The sequence below is a fragment of the Alexandromys fortis genome, unplaced genomic scaffold (genome assembly GCF_014885135.2).
Source record: "Alexandromys fortis isolate MF-2015 unplaced genomic scaffold, M_Fortis_MF-2015_v1.1 scaffold_103, whole genome shotgun sequence".
Taxonomy (NCBI): domain Eukaryota; kingdom Metazoa; phylum Chordata; class Mammalia; order Rodentia; family Cricetidae; genus Alexandromys; species Alexandromys fortis.
The window spans coordinates 3,604,759-3,621,398 of record NW_026067978.1 but is presented as its reverse complement, the minus strand read 5'-3'; the positions used below and the strand labels follow the sequence as shown (position 1 = coordinate 3,621,398).

The following is a 16,640-nucleotide window of genomic DNA, read 5'->3' as shown; positions in this document are numbered from 1 at the left end:
AGCTGGATCCAGCAAGGCGACTCAGCCTTGGCCAGGCAGAGAAAGCATTCACTTCTCACTCATCTCTACCATGGTGTTCCTCCAACCCCAGGACCTCATCGCAGACTTGAAGTATGAGTTGACAGGGAAGTTTGAGCGGCTGATCGTGAACCTCATGAGGCCGCTTGCCTATTGTGATGCCAAAGAAATCAAAGACGCCATCTCGGTAAGAAGCGTGGGTCGAAGTGTGCACTGCAGATGTGGGCAGTAAGTTCTGGGCTTTGCCACAAGCTTGTGGTCAGTCCCTGCCCACCCAGCACATGTGGCCTGCTCTGAGAGCCAGCCTGTTGCAGATGGGTTTCCTAGTCTTCTCCAATCTGATAGATGTGGGCAGAGGTTAGGGAAAAGTAGACCCTGTAAAATGAGGCCTTTGTTCTGATCCCCATGCCGGGAGTCATAGTCCTGAGAAAGTGGAGACATGGAGACAAATGCTGTCCAACACACTTGAAGCTGAGGGCACAGTAAAAACTAATTATTGAAGACACTGGGTCTAAGAGGACCAAGTTGAACCCAAAAGCCTGCAGAGGCTCTGGTGGATAGGAGCGCAGAGGACATTCCAGGCTGGGGGCTGTGTGTTCAGCTATGAGAAAGGCTTAACCTGCTTGAGACAGAGGGATGCCCTTGGTTAGGTGTGGTGGTGCCTGCTGGCAATCACAGCAGTGGGGAATGAAGGCAAGAGCATGGTAAGTTCGAGACTGTAGCCTAGGTTACAGAAAAGACCTAAAAAGTGTGGGGAGTGGGGCACTGGGAAGATGGCCCAGTGGGTAAGTGCTTGCTATAGCAAAAGTGAAGACCTGACTTCAAATCCTCTATAAAAAGCCTCTGTAACCTCTGTGTTGTGGGGAGTGGGAACAGGTGATCACCAGGGCCGATTGGTTAGTCCATCTAGACAGAACAGCAAGTTCTAGGTTTAGTAAGAGACCCTGTTTGGAAAGCTAACGTGGAGAGAGATAAAGAAGACATCTGAAGCTGCCCTCTGACCTCTGCATGCATATACTTGTGTATGTGTGTAAACACACACAAAGCCCCCAGTTTAAGGTGTGTGACTCAGAGATAGAATGCCTACTTGGAAGCTCTGGGTTTCATCCCTAGCACCCTAAAAAATACACACAACAGCCCTTGGTTGTACCTGGCATTTTGCAGTGTATAAAGTCTATGACCTCTGCCGTCATTGAGTTCCCACACATAGATGATTCAGTTCGTGAGTGGGTACAATTGGCCATGTGGGAATGTATTGCTTTCCAGGTCATCCTTAGAATTTGTCAGTGTAACAAAGAGCTTCCTCGTTGTATAGATGAGAAAATTGTGGCCAGAAAGATGGAGTCGTTGTTGTTGAAGGTTTTATAAATGTTCGTTTTATGTACAAAGTGCTCCATTGGGTGGGTGACTTGGAGAATTCATTCAAAGGTCATTCAGTCTGACTTAATGAACACCGTGTACTCTATGGGCAGAACTCTGGCAGTACACTTGGAGGCTCTGAGGCTTGTGCAGGAATGCCAGCAAAGGTGTAATCTCTGCAGTAAACTTTACTGTGCCAGCAAAGTTGCCAGTGGACCATCTTGCTTTCAGTAGTGATTCTAGGGAGAAAAGAACACAGGATTGTGCTGGTTTTTGAATTTTTATTAATTTATTGAGTCAGGGTATCATGTAGCCCAGACTGGCCTTAAACTCCTAAACCTTCTTTCTGCCTCTACCTCCCAAGTACTAGGACTAGATCTTTATGTCTACCATGCCTGGCTTTATGCAGGTCTGGGTCAAACACAGGGTCTTATTGCATGGCAGGTAAGAACTATACCAAGTGAGCCACATCCTTAATCCCAAGATTGCATTTCTTAATGAGAAATCATCACAGCTGCTATATAGGTGGGACTAGAACCCATGCCTTGAGTCTTAGGATGGCATCTCCCAAATGATGCCTAGAAACTGAACCAAAGACACCATGGCTGCAGGAGGTGTCACAGCGCAGGCTGCTCCAGGGTCCCTTGTGGCTAAGGCTTCCCATTCTGCTCTACCCCACATGTTCCTTCTCTCCTGCAGGGCGTCGGCACAGATGAGAAGTGCCTCATTGAGATTTTGGCTTCCCGGACCAATGAGCAGATGCACCAGCTAGTGGCCGCATACAAAGATGGTGAGATGGGCGGGGATGACACTCAGACTGCAAGGGTGGGGACACTGAGACTACCCATCCCCCTTCCCCCTGGCCTATCCATCCCTCTGACCATCAGTTATCCACCCACTCACCCATCTATCCACCCATCCTTCATCATACTGCCCATCCATCCAGCATCCGTCCATCTATTCTCTCATACGTCCATCCACCCCTCATCCATATCTGTCACCCATCAACCCATCCATCCATCCATCATCCATTCCCTCATTCCCCACCCATTCACTGTCTACCTACCATCCATCATCTATCAACCCATCATCTATTCATCCGTCTATCTACCCATTGTCCATCTGCCCACTGACCCATCCGTCTGTCTGCCCATCCATTTACCACCTACCCATCCTTCTATCCATCATCTACCCACCCATCTATATACCATTTATCCATCCATCCATCACCCATCTAACTTCCTGTCCATACTACTCATCAATCCATCTATCCACCCATCCATTTACTCATCCATATCTATCTTCCCATCCATATATATCTCTATATCTATCCACTGTCCTTCTGTCTGTCCATGCGGTAAGTACCTGTTCTGTGCTGGACAGTGTACAGGTTCTCAGGAGATGGTGATAGATAGAAGCAATGTAGTCTCTATATCTGGAACTTGTAGCCTTGTGATATAACAGTGAGTCTCAGAGAAAAATAACAATGACACGGTGGTCAGATTTTACAAAGGAAATGAACAGGAACCAGACATTCCCAAGAGAGGACCTATGTCAGAAAACCTGTCTCAGGAGGAAGTGAGGAACTTCTTGTATGGAGAATGGGGTGACAGATGGTCCTTCTGGCAGAGGGAACAATGGTGTATAGAGCCCTGTGCAGCAGTAAGTTAGGTGGCCCAGATGAGGCTGGAGAGGACTTTGTAGGCAACAGAGCACTGGTGTTTTGCTCAGAGTCCAGCAGCAAGTCAGTCGTGTTGGAATCAGATATGAACTCTATGACAGTTGTTTTGCCGCTGTGGGTAGAAGACCCCTCTGCCCAGGTGAGGATGATTATGCAGTAGGATGATACAAGGGGATGGAAGGAGGAAGAATACACTTCCTAGTATTCTAGTACTAGTGGCTAGAAAGAGGCTCTTGGCCATAGTAGCCATGCAGACTGGATTGGGGTTTATACAATAGCCAATCATATGGGGGCAGGGGGGACAAAAGACCTCAGTTCTGGATCCTGGAGGTTTTGGGGGGATGAGACTAGAACCCTTGTGTTCCTTCCACAGCCTATGAGCGAGATCTGGAGTCTGACATCATTGGAGACACTTCCGGCCACTTCCAGAAGATGCTGGTAGTACTGCTCCAGGTGGGTCTATGTGCAGACGTGTGCCCCTCCCTACAGCTCGCCCCATGGGAGTCACAGGCTCCTTTCACTGATTCTCAAACAAGCGGCCTAGGAGGACTACAGGGTGTAAGGGCCTCCTCTAGCCGTGCCTCCATCACTGCCCATCCCCATTTCTTTCATCCTTTGGAGCCTGAGAGGCCACTCTGAAGCCTAGGCTTTGTCTGCTGGTCTACCCTTGTCCCAATGCCCTGCGTGACACAGGCTGTGCCCTATGGAGACAAATGCCTCATTCACATCCTCCTTCCTCTCCTCTAGTACCTGCACAGGGAGGGATCTGCCTGCACTGCCTCCCCTCTGCCAAGCTCTAATCCTCCAGCTCACTGGAGGGCCTCTAAGGAGGCTATAAACTATGCTGCCATGACCAAATCCAGCCTGCCATGTTGGGTTGCTTTTTCTTTCATTTTTCTACATGAAAACAGCCAGACATGATTGTGTGTGCCTATAATGCCAGCATTGGATGGGTGGAGACAAGAAGATGAACTCAAGGAGAGCTACATGTGACCTCAAAACACAAAACAATGGGGGCCGGAGAGATGGCTCAGTGGTTAAGAGCACTAGCTGTTCTTCCAGAGGACCTGGGTTCAGTTCTCAGCCCCCACATGGGGCATCTCACAACTGCATGGAACTCCAGCTCCAGGGGATCTGACCGGATACCCTTTTCTGATCTCTGCACACGCCTGCACTCATGTGCTCGCACCCACTTAAACAGTCGAAATCATATATACATAATTACAATCTTAAAGAGCAGCTTTATGTTTATTAATAATACCCAGAAATGGAAAGATCCTACCCAAAAGCAAGATTTCTGTATTCTTTTGATTCGTAGAAACTATGCATATATGCAGTGGCTGGAGAGCCTACCCTGCTCTGTCTTCTGTCTGCTTGGCCCTATGAAAATCTGTGACCACAGACACCCAGGGGACAAGCATTGTTGTGACTGAAATGCAGCCCCAAGGTGCAAACTGTCTGAAGCTTTGCACACGAATCAGACCGCCTCTGTTCCTTCTTGTCAATCCCTTCCCCATTATATAGCGTTTTCCCCAGTCCACCCCCACCTTACCATAGCAGCCTATACTCCATGTTAACAAGCCAGGTAGTTATCAGGATTGGGCAAGTGTGACCTTTGCCCCCTTTTCAAAGCTACGTGTTCTGGAGAGGAGATTCCTGCCCCACATCCTGGAGTCAGGGATGTTGCCTTCACATCTCAAAAGTAAGTCACGTGGCACTGATTGTAGGCTTGCTGACTCTGCCACTGTCCCCGAGAGAGCTGAGGGCTGTGAAACCCTAAAACACACAGCACCAGAGGAAGAGGCCAGCTTCAGACCCTGGCATTGCTGGGAGTAAAGCCCAGCATGGCTAGTCCAGTTCCCATCAAGTACCTTCCCGTTGCTAAGCTACTCTATTGGGTGGGGCCCAGGACCTGGGCAGTGCGATAAAAGAATCAGGAAAACTGGTATTTTGCAGCTTGAGCATTCAGACCTTAGGATGCAAGTCACAGATCCTCATGGGTAAATTCTTGGGTAAGGGGGATGGGAGACCCTGGTATTAGCACACAAATGTGTAGCTCTAGGTGGGACATGATTGTATGCCTAGAATTCCAGCACTTGAGAGGTAGAGGCAGAAGGTCCAGTGTACGTTCTAGGCAACCTGGCCTACGTAGTAAGTTCTGGGTCAGCCAAGACTATATATATAGTGAGATCCTGTATCATCCTTTACCCCTTGGGCATTGTCATGAAGTGGCCTGGAGAATGCCAGGACCTGTGGCCTTGCCATCTAAAGCTCTGTCTACAAAGTGCAGGACTTTTGTCTGCCGCCCTGGGATGGAGGTATCAAAGGACCTCAGTCATTCCCAGGACTCCTGTTTGGTCAGGGAGAGGCTCCCTACAACTCTCTACAAAATGAACACTGGGCTTTTCTCCTGTTCAGTCGCTCTCCTGGGCCAACCCCTGGCTCCATACATTGGGAATACACACTTCCTTGTCTCTCCACCCAGGGAACCCGGGAGAATGACGATGTTGTGAGTGAGGACTTGGTCCAGCAGGATGTCCAGGTAAGCGATGTTGATGAAGGTCTCTACGGCTCAGTCAGGAGCCTTATGGAAGGGGAGCGATCAGGGGCCTTGTGGTCGGGTAAGGGTGAAGTCTTTTATATCAAGCACCAGGAATCCCTGAATCACACACAGCTTGTTTTTTTATAGGATTTCATCAGAAAAAGAGATGCAGGTTTATTTTAGAGGTAGCATGTATGAATGAAGTCAGAGAGTGTGTTGAAGCAAAATAATAATTTGTATTTGAACCCCAGCAGCCATGTAAAAAGTTGAAGACACTGCCTCAAAAAACAAACAAACAAGGGGACCATTTCTAAGAAGCAAAACCCAAGGTTGACCCTCTGATACCCCTTCACACACCCAACACACACACGTAGAAAGACGAGATTTTGGGAGCTTTGGAAAGGGAGAGAAGGAAAGAGCCATCTGACAGACCACAGGGTTATTTTTGGAAGAAGCAAGGGGATGTCTGATTCATCAGTGAAGGTGGAATGGGAGCTTCCACAGACAGGAAGATGGGAAGAAAGGTCAAGAAGTCACCAGTAGCTGCCCTGTCCAGGATCAGGCAGTTATTCTGCGCCTGTCCTGTCTCCCTGGGTTTGTTCTTTCTGTTATGTCTCCCTCTCTTCTTCCTTCTCAGGACCTGTACGAGGCGGGGGAACTGAAATGGGGAACAGATGAGGCCCAGTTCATCTATATCTTGGGAAACCGTAGCAAACAGCACCTCCGATTGGGTGAGTTCCCAAAAACTGCAGCACCTCCTTGGGTGGCCCTGAGAACCCCTTCCTCTTTTCCTTTTCTACTGATGGTACACAAGAGCCACTTGATCTCCAAACCAGATACTAGCCCCGTTGTGGGTTGTGAGGTTCCTTACCTGAGTTATTACCAGGACAGTACTAGTAACCTTGTCTCAAGATAGAGACCTGTATAGCAGACACGACACAACTCTGTCACCTCCCAGCCACCATACCGAAGTGCCAGCCCCAGCCTCCTGCTAATGTTTGATTCTTGGCTATTTCTCCATCCCCTCCAAAAGTCTGTGGTCTTTTGTTAATGCTGTTAGATGGCATGGCATGTCTGTCTGTCTGTCTCCCTTAGTGTTTGATGAGTATCTGAAGACCACGGGGAAGCCCATCGAAGCCAGTATCCGAGGGGAGCTGTCTGGAGACTTTGAGAAGCTGATGTTGGCTGTGGGTATGTACTGGAGGCCACAATGGAGTCGGGGATGTCATCCCAGAAGTAAGGGGATTGGAATGAAAGGGATTCCCATGGGGTGGAGTTAGAGAAAAGCAGGTGGTAGACTAGGCTTGGTTGAGCAGCAGGGCTAAGGCTGGGGATGGGGAGGAACTCAGCCATAGACAGCGATGTCCTGTGTGATGAGGGTAGAAAACACTCACTTTAGGTTGAGCTAAAAGCCATCAAAGACCTTGGAGGGTCTGCATGCCAGGCACCACAGGGTATTGAGTCTTTAGAGGGCAGGGGCCACCCCCGCCATATTGCCACTTAGCAGATGACTAACCTGAGTGCATGGAGACTGAGTCCCTTATCAAGGAATTGCTAGTAATAGATCAGGGTTACCTTGATTGTAAGGGAAGCCAGAAGCTGATGAGTCCAGATTCAAACCCAGGACCTCTCCCTAGTATCCCGCTCAACTGGGATAAGTCACCTTGCCTAGAAGGGCCCTAGTTTTCTCATCTGTTAAATGAAGGCAGAGGGATGACCGGACTTACTTTATCTTTGCCAGTCTGATATTTTAAGAGTTAGCATAGCCAGGCCACGAGTTGGTTAGTTTTTGTTTTGTTTTTGAGACGTGATCTCCTTTAGCCCAGGTTGACCTTGAATTATGAGTCAGCTGAGGCAGGCCCTTGACCACCTACCTACCTCTGTCTCTGCATGTGCGTGAGCACACGCACCACCATGCCTGACTTAGTTGGTGCTGGGGTCTGGGGTCTTTGCCATTGAGCTACATGCCCAGCCTTGTTTTCCTTTTTTATTTATTTATGTACACTGCATGTATGTCTGTATGAAGATGTCAGACCCACTGAAACTGGAGTTAGACAGCTGTGAGCTGCCATGTGGGTGGCCCAGGTCCTCTGAAAGAACAGCCAGTGTTCTTAACCGCTGAGCCATGTCTCCAGCCCTTTTCTTTATTACTTAGTTTTATTTATCTATTTATTTTTATTTTTTAGGCAGAATCTCCTATATCCCATGCTGGCCTCAACTCACCGATCCTCTTGCCTCCATCTCTGGAGTGCTGGGATTATGTGTGCATCACTCCCAACCAACGCACGCACGTACACACACATGCACGTGCGCACACACACACGCACACACGCACACACACATGCACAGGCTTCCCTTGTGTTTAAAGCTAGAGGTACTTTGGGGCTGAGGGCCATTAGAAACCAGGATTCTTCCTGCCTTTGAACGTGGTGGCCCCCAAGGGTTAAGAACAACTGGTAACATGTGTGCAATTCCCATCACTAGGGAAGACTGCAAGTTTAAGGCCTGCCTGGGCTACAAGAGTAAATTTTCCCAGGCAATTTAGCAAATAACTATTTCAAAGTAAAAACGAAAGGGTGTGGGCTAGATCTCAGCTGTAAAGCACTTCCCAGCACACCCAGGTCTGGAAATGGAGGGGAAGGGAAAAGGGAGGGACCTAGTGAGCGAGCCCTATGGGTGCCTTCCCTTTTCTGAGGCATGGGGATAACTACCTTTTCCTCCCCTTCTCCAGTGAAGTGCATCCGCAGTACCCCAGAATACTTTGCTGAAAGGCTGTTCAAGGCCATGAAGGTAAGTAGTCGGGATAGTAAGAATGAGACTGGGGGAGGGTAACCTCTGCCCACGCCCTCAAGACTGCGGGGATTTTACCAAATTCTTGGTGTCCAGTGGCCAGAAAGAGCCTTGATTTTTGTTGCTGCAATAGAATATTGTGACCAGGACTGGGGTAAGGGATATGGGACAAAATAACAAAAAAGACCAAAAAAAGAAAAAAGATTCTGTTCATAAGCAGCTTAGGAGACAAAAGGATTTATTGGCTTCTAAGACACTGTCCATCACTAAGGAAAGTCAGGAAGTTAGGACAGAACTGAGGTGGAAATCATAGGGGATCTGCTTGCTGACTCGCTCAGGTACTTGTTCAGATAGTTTTCAGGAGGACCATAGGATGTGGTCCCAGTGCTCAAGAGGCGGGGCAGGTCGATCTTCGTGAGTTCAAGGCCAGCCTGGTCTACAGAGCGAGTTCCAGGACAGCCAAGGCTACACAGAGAAACCTTGTCCAAAAATCCAATTAATTCATGAATTAATTAATAAGTGAATAAATAAATGGGTGGATAAATAAAGAAAGAAAGCAGAGCCAAGTAGTGTGTCCTTGCGTTCCCACAGCTTGGCTTGGTGGGACAGGAGGATCTATAGTTCAAGGTCTTCCTGAACCTTGTCACAAAAGCACAAAACCAGGCTGGCAGGTAAAGGTTCTTGCTGCCAAGCCCAACACTTTAGTTCAGTCCTTGGACCATCATGATGGAAGGCAAGAACAGACTGCCAAAGCTTGCCTCTGCCTTCCATACACACTCCATGCCATGTGTGTACCCACACATATAAATAAGTGTAATTTTGAAAGGTTTTATGAGTTGGAGAGATGGCACAGTGGTTAGGAGCACTTACTGCTTTCCCAGAGGACCTGAGTTAGGGTCCCAGAACCTGTATCAAACAGCTCACAACTGCCTGGAACGCTAACCCAAGGGATCTCATAGCCTTTCTGTCCTCTGCAGTCACCTGCACACATACAAGTAGATACATGAATGAAAATAAAAATAAATCTTTAAAAAGTTTTAAACCATAAAAATAAGTAACAAACCAGAATATTCCTATGTATATTCCTATGTATATCAGACCACTTTAGAAAACACTTTGGCATCTGTCAGTTAGCTCTCCACATTCATAATGCTGGTCATGTGACCAGGCAGCTGGTTTCCCTCTAGGCATGTTCCAAAGGACGGCATTCCCCAGGCTTTCTCTCATATAACACAGACACCTGTGACATTTCCATGGCAAATGAATGTTTGCTATGGGAGATCCCCAAGCGTGGGCTGTCCCAGCCCCTCTTGGCTACTCCAAAAGTGTAGAGCAGATGGTCAGACATTCGCCATGAGTGCTGTCCCTCATGCCCTCGTGTCCTCCAGGGCCTGGGGACTCGAGACAACACCCTGATCCGCATCATGGTCTCCAGGAGCGAGCTGGACATGCTTGACATTCGTGAGATCTTCCGAACCAAGTATGAGAAGTCACTGTACAGCATGATCAAGGTGAGCAGGGCTGGGGACGAGGTGGGCAGGGGAGCAGAGAAAGCATGGAGGCTGGAGCAATGGCTCAGCTATTAAGAGCACTGGCTGTTCCTGCAGCCAGGTTCAGTTCCCAGCACTCGCATGAGGGTTCACAGCTAACTATAATTCTAGTTCTTGGGGATTATAATGCCCACTTCCGGCTTCCTCAGATACTGTACTCATATGGTACACGAGCATACTTGCAGGCACGCACTCATACATTTAAGTAAAAGTAAAGAAAACTTTAAAAAGTAAGGCATGGCTGATGCTGCAGGGCTTGCAAATAGTCTTTAAGGGCCAGGGTGCTGTCCCAAGAGCAGCAGGTATCCACAGTCTATGCAGAGTTCACGGAAGCATCCAAGTGAGCATTAATTAGAAAACACTAGAGTCTGCTGAGTAATTGGTGCTATCTCAGGGGTGGCCGTCCCATGAGGCCTTGCCAAGAGATCACCAGACGTAGTAGTTTTTATAAGCCCACAGGGGAAATGATCCAATTTGTACTCATAAATGGTATCCAGAGAGGATTTTTATGGGTATCATGCCCTGGACGTCCCATGGGGAAATAAGTTTGGAAAATTCTAGAATAAGCAACGATGCTGTTGCACAGGGTCTTTTCCTGGGAACCTCTCATAGCCGTTAATATTCCAAAGTCTCAAGGAATAAGACATCTATATCGTCATGTGGCTTCATCAAATGGTTGTTTGACTTTGAGCGGTTTCCCATGGGTTTGTTCATGGAACTGCCCTTCCATGGACTGTTTCCCCTGGATGTGCTGCACCTGGGACAGGGGAATGCCGGGGGTCACGGAGAATAGCAAGCATCTGGGAATTCCATGTTTTAATGACATCAGCATGGCAGCGGATGGCTATTACTGGAAGTATTTATGCCTCAGGAAATGTGACGGACGACCTACTCTAGAGACTTGTTCCTTCCCGTCTTTCCCAGAGCGCTGATTGCTGGATCGGTGACCCGCACTGTACTGCTTGGTGGCCTCAGCCACTGCAGGCAGGAGGAGAGGCAGGGCTGGTGTGAGTGAGTGCTCTGCCCACCCCCACTTGTCCCAGAAGAGCCGGGGCTGTGTCCGAGGTCACCTTTCCTCTTCTCTCCCCAGAATGATACCTCGGGCGAATACAAGAAGGCTCTGTTGAAGCTCTGTGGAGGAGACGATGAGTAAGGGGGTTCAGGGCCTCAGGGTGGAAGGGTGGCCTGACTCTTCTGGTGACCGTCCCCAGTAGATGGGAGATTACATGACTCTGGGTCTCTTCTGAGGCTGGAATGCCAGACGAAGGGAAAAGCGGCTTTTGGCCTTCCAGTCTCTGCTGTCATGGTGTGTGTGTGTTGTGTGTCTGAACAGGTAGAGTCCACTATATGTGGAACTCTCTATTGTGTGAATTTAGGAGTCAGTCGGCTGTCTGGACCAGGAATTAGAACTCAGAGGACGTAAGCTGGGCATGGTGGCACACACCAGAGGCAGGCAGATCTCTTGTGAGTCCAGCCTGGTCTACATAGCAAATCCCTGGCCAGCCAGAACTGCATAGTGAGACCTTGACTCAAAAGAGCCGGAGAAGAAGGTCTGAGGAGTCACCTCTAAGAAGGCCTGGTGATGAGGATTGACTTGGCTTCTTCCTGTGACCAACAATGCTTTCTGTGGAAAGCTGCTGCAGGGGCCCTTCCTGAACTATTAAACTAGGTGACTATGTCAGGACATGACCTATTTATACACAGGAAATTGTGGGTGCTGTGACTTCCTTCTCCAGAGTTCAATGGCAAGTTAAAGAAGGGATATGAGAGCTTCCCATTGACTATGCTTGGGCCACAGAGGCCACAAATCCCGTGCTGCACACACTGGCCCCTCACATGTCCAGGTGCCTTGAAAAAAGAGGTATGGGAATGATTCAACCATACCCTACCCTTGGCTTATTTGAGAGGGGATTTGAGACAGGAGGCACCTGTGCAATACGGAAGAAAGAAGAGATTGAGGGACTGTCCTGCTGCTGGGGAAAGCCCCACTGCATAGGAGCTCAAGGGAGGACAGAAGAATCTCTGGACTAGAGGGTTTTCTGATGAACTCAGGCTGGAGAAGTAAAGCCAGATAGGTCTGTGTTGTGTTAGGGGTGTGTGTGTGTGTGTGTGTTGATTGTATGTGAGTATTGGACATAAGAGTGCTGGACATGTGGGGTGTTGCCCATGATGACATTCCCCTCCCATCCTCTCCCCGAACCCCTCCATTCCAGTGCGGCTGGCCAGTTCTTCCCGGAGGCAGCACAGGTGGCCTATCAGATGTGGGAACTTAGTGCAGTGTCCCGAGTCGAGGTCAGACCCTCCCCATTCCCTGCTTGACCTCTTTGATCACTGCCTTCCACACTTCTGCTTGTGCCTTTCCCGCTGAGCTGGTTGACCCCCAGCTGCCCCCTGGTGGCCAACCCGCGCTGAGCCGTCTTCCACCTGAAGCTTCCAGATTCCTGCCTTGGTTCTAACGGTCCTGGGAAGTGTTTGTTCCGCCTGCTCTCTACTAACAGGGCTTCCTCCAGTGAGACTGGGCTGGTTCCGTGGGGGCCTCTACATCCTGGGCCTGGCAGCTGGGCTTCGCATACTGAGCTGCCCTCGGTAGAGCAGAGGGTACCCCTAGGATTCAGGGGTGTACTCCTGAGCACCCTCATATGGGCGGGGGCAAAGGACAGGATGAAAGGTTTCACAGAGGCTCCTGGAAAACCAATCTAGACACTGTTGGGTCCTCACCCTCCTTGTGCCCTCTATGCCTGAACCTTTCAAGAAAGGGGGTTATACATGGCGGTCCTGGTGGCCCAAAGGCTCTTGAAGTCTGATGCTCTACTCTCCCTTAAATTTGAAGGTGAACACTAGCCCTGCAGGAGACCTCAGGTTATATATATGCTTCCCACAGCATTAAGTAACAACCACCCTCACAAAGAGCTGCCCCTTTTCAGTTCCACCAGCCTTTCTGATAAGTAAAATCAGCTTGGTGCTGTCCGAGGTGGCTGCCCTTAGACACAGAGGCCTTAAGTTCAGTGCTTTTGGCAAGACCTGATGCTGCAACTGTGTTGTACAAGCTGGCGGCCCTTTTATAACATAGAGAGCCGAGGGAGCTGGCCTAAAGTTCTGTGGTCTTGGCAAGCAGTACTGTCTTAAATTTGGTGACCTTTAACCTGAGTGGAGCCAGGCACTACATTTATTGTTGTGGGTGATCACCTGTTAATGACATAGGATACATTTTTTCTAGATTGCGATAGTACATAAAGTATAAAGTTATTTTTATCTCAAAGCTAGGGATATAGCGCAGTAGTAGAGTGGTTGCCTAGCAAGCAGGAGGCTTTCAGCTTAATTGCCATCATGGAAGAATATCTTTTCACCGATTTATTAATGTGTTAAGTATTTTTTTAAATGTCCATTATGTGGCAGGCACTTGTTAGCACAAAGGATATAAAAAAAGTATATATATAAAAGTTTAAGCTGCCGGGCGGTGGTGGCGCACACCTTTAATCCCAGCACTCGGGAGGCAGAGGCAGGCGGATCTCTGTGAGTTCGAGGCCAGCCTGGTCTACAAGAGCTAGTTCCAGGACAGGAACCAAAAGCTATGGAGAAACCCTGTCTCGAAAAAAAAAAAAAGTTTAAACATGGTGGTGCATGCCTTTAAACCCAGGGCTCAGAAGGCAGAGGCAGCTATCTATAAGTTCAAGACCAGCCTGGTCTAGCTAAGTGTACTTCAAGATAGATCTGCCGGTGCTGAGATGTTGCTTAGTATGTTAAGCACCCCTTCCTCAAATTATTCTAAATAAAACTGTTTAAGCAAAGATCGGGTGTGATGATGCCCACTTTATTACCAACATCCAGGAAGACAGAGGCAAGCAGATCTCTGAGTTTGAGACCGTGCTGGTCTCTTTAGGGAGTTCCAGACCAGGCAGAGCTACTACATAGTGAAACCCTGTCTCTATACAAAATAAAACAACAGTAAAACCCAAAAACCACTGAAGCGAAATTAAAAGAAAGAAATTAAGAAATAGCAAATACAGGAAGCAGCATGAACGTCATTGGGTAATGACTAAAATTTGGAAACTATTCTGCTTCTGAGTCCTTTGGCCTCCTTACGGAGGAGCCATGTCTACATCAGCATCGGGGCACCAGGGCAGGGTGGGTGGGATGCTGAGGGGCCCCAGTGGAATGGTCAGCCTCTGAAGCTGGGACTGAGCCAAGTCCGACTGCAGGAGCTACCCTCTTTCCTGTCCAGCACTCACCTGTTTCCGGGCCTGAGACTCTCTGCTCTCTCAGCCCTGAGTGGGCTTTGTCTGCTATGCCTTCTTCCCCAGGCTGCTTGGCTTGGGACTCAGCCTGGAAAGCCCCTGCCACTCTGCATGCCCCTCTCTAGATCTGACTCCCCAGGGGCTTCCAGACACCTGCTGAGCCTCATTCTCCTTCTCACAGCTGAGGGGTACTGTGTATGCAGCCAATGACTTCAACCCTGATGCTGATGCCAAGGCCCTGCGGAAAGCCATGAAGGGAATTGGTAAGGATGATGAGGACCAGAGAAGGCCCATAGGCAGCAGCCTGGAAGGTTTGGCAGCAAGGGGCTAGGCAAAGGGAGGGATGAAGCCTCTAGCTAGGCTCTGCAGGATGAGGAGGAGTGTGTGGGAGCTTCCTCCACCTCAGGTAGGAGGGAAGGATAGGAGAGGGGTTGGAATGAACTTGACCAGAGTCTTTTATGGACACTAAGTGTCTCTCCAGTTTCTGAGCAGGAGCCTGATGTGGAAGAAAGTACTGGCCATGAAACTTTAGGTGTTGACTCGGTGTGACTCTGGATAAGTCCTTAAACAGCTCTGGGTCTCACTTTCCCAGTGTGTAAAATGAAGTCCATTGACCTAAGAACTCAAAGCACCGCAACTGTTGGCTCCTCCAGGCTGCGTTTGCTCACTGTGGGGAGAAAAGCCACTGTATGAGTGGATGGCCAGCTGCCTGCACCCAGCTGGGTCTGGAAAGCCCTTGCTGGGAAAGGGAATGGGGGGTTGGTTTCTGGTGTCTTTCCTCCTCCCCTATACCCAGCAGCTACTCCCAAGAGGTCCTGCACCTCCTGGGTCTCAGTGAATTCTTCTCAGGAGAGTAATTCCTACATAGCGTCTCTATGACTGTGAGACTATGGGGGCAAATGCTCTGAAAATTAGATCCCTGTGTCAGACCTGAGGTTGGTGGCACTCACCTGACAGGCAGGAGGTAGTGCTGCAATGCCTTCAGCCAATCTGCTGTACATAGAGGGACCTAGGAGCCACCATCAGACACAGTCACTAACTGCTGAGAACACAGGGTTAGAAGGATCTCTTGGTGGTTACTTGGTCCTGTTCATGTTAGAAGTGTGGAAACTGAGTCCCAGAAAGAGAAAGGACCTTCCCAAGGTCAGCAGCCATTGCCAGAGCCAAGATTAGAACTCAGAGGCTCTGGCACCCAACACATCACTTGTCACCCCACCTACCAACCAGATGCTCATCACCCATTGCCTTCCACCTTCCTGGATGTCGTTTTATCTCATCCAGTGGCCCGACAGGAGAAAGCAAGGAGCCTGGGGCAGGGATCCCAGAAGGGCCAGGAGCACATGGCCACCAACCCAGGCCTTTACCCTGACAGAGACTGGTGGGAACTCTCATTGGGGGGATGTTGGGAAAGCTGAGCCACAGAGCCTCCTCTGAGGCATGTGGCTTTGGTGATCCAGGAACTGATGAAGCCACCATCATCGACATCATCACACACCGCAGCAATGCCCAGCGGCAGCAGATCCGACAGACCTTCAAATCTCACTTTGGCCGGGTAAGGGTCCTCCCTCCCTAGTCTGGGCCTCAGATCTTTACACCTCCCTAGAGAACCTCAGCCTGTCAGTGCCAGCTCTGTGTAATTAGACTCCAGGGGGGTTCATGGTAATGAGACCTCCACCTGGTCTCGGAATGTTCTAGCCTCCGGTCACTCTGTTCCCCTAGTTCCTTGTGATCAGCGAGCGTTGTGTGTATGGGATGGCTTAGTGGGGGCACAATCAAAGATGGGGGCAATTTCTATGTGGTTCGGAGACTGGTGTGACCTTGGCTTTGTCCTTGCAGGATTTAATGGCTGACCTGAAGTCTGAGATCTCGGGAGACCTGGCAAGGCTGATCCTGGGTCTCATGATGCCCCCAGCCCATTATGATGCTAAGCAGCTGAAGAAAGCTATGGAGGTACAGTGTACACACTAGGGGATGGGATGGGGTGGGTACTGGTACTCAGGGTCAGCACCGCAGTGGACATGTCCTTTGCGTGGACTTTCCAGGGAGCTGGCACAGATGAAAAGACTCTTATTGAAATCCTGGCTACTCGGACCAATGCTGAAATCCGGGCCATCAACGAGGCCTACAAGGAGGGTAAGTGTGAGAGGGTGGGGCCCAGCTGACAGTATTAGCCCACAGCCCTGACTTACCACCTCCGTGACGCTGTTTGTGTGCATGCAGGGATACGTGTATTGATGGAGACCAGGTTTCGGTCTCAGGTGTGTCTTCAGGTACCATCCACCTTATTTTATTTTTTATATGTTGTGTGTGCATGCGCATGCATGCACACATGCATGTGTAGGTCAAAGGACAACTGTGAAGTCCATTCTCTCCTACTGTGTGGGTTCCAAGAATTGAACTCAGGCTTGATTGGTCATCAGGCTTGGCAGCAAGCACCCTTTCCTGCTGACCTTGCTTTTTGAGAC

At 49.4% G+C, this 16,640-nt stretch overlaps 1 protein-coding gene across 4 annotated transcripts in view; it reads left to right on the top strand.

The window, feature by feature from the left end:
• Positions 1-16,640, top strand: part of Anxa6 (annexin A6) — a 52,328-nt gene that overhangs the window by 22,046 nt on the left and 13,642 nt on the right. For all 4 annotated transcript variants that reach the window (XM_050157617.1, XM_050157618.1, XM_050157616.1 and 1 more), the window contains 14 exons: positions 92-205; positions 2,077-2,167; positions 3,432-3,511; positions 5,544-5,600; positions 6,238-6,331; positions 6,696-6,791; positions 8,332-8,390; positions 9,779-9,901; positions 11,031-11,089; positions 12,154-12,232; positions 14,357-14,438; positions 15,633-15,727; positions 16,012-16,125; positions 16,218-16,308. In XM_050157617.1, the coding sequence (XP_050013574.1) occupies positions 92-205; positions 2,077-2,167; positions 3,432-3,511; positions 5,544-5,600; positions 6,238-6,331; positions 6,696-6,791; positions 8,332-8,390; positions 9,779-9,901; positions 11,031-11,089; positions 12,154-12,232; positions 14,357-14,438; positions 15,633-15,727; positions 16,012-16,125; positions 16,218-16,308 (1,234 nt within the window). The remainder of the gene's footprint in view (positions 1-91; positions 206-2,076; positions 2,168-3,431; positions 3,512-5,543; positions 5,601-6,237; positions 6,332-6,695; positions 6,792-8,331; positions 8,391-9,778; positions 9,902-11,030; positions 11,090-12,153; positions 12,233-14,356; positions 14,439-15,632; positions 15,728-16,011; positions 16,126-16,217; positions 16,309-16,640) is intronic.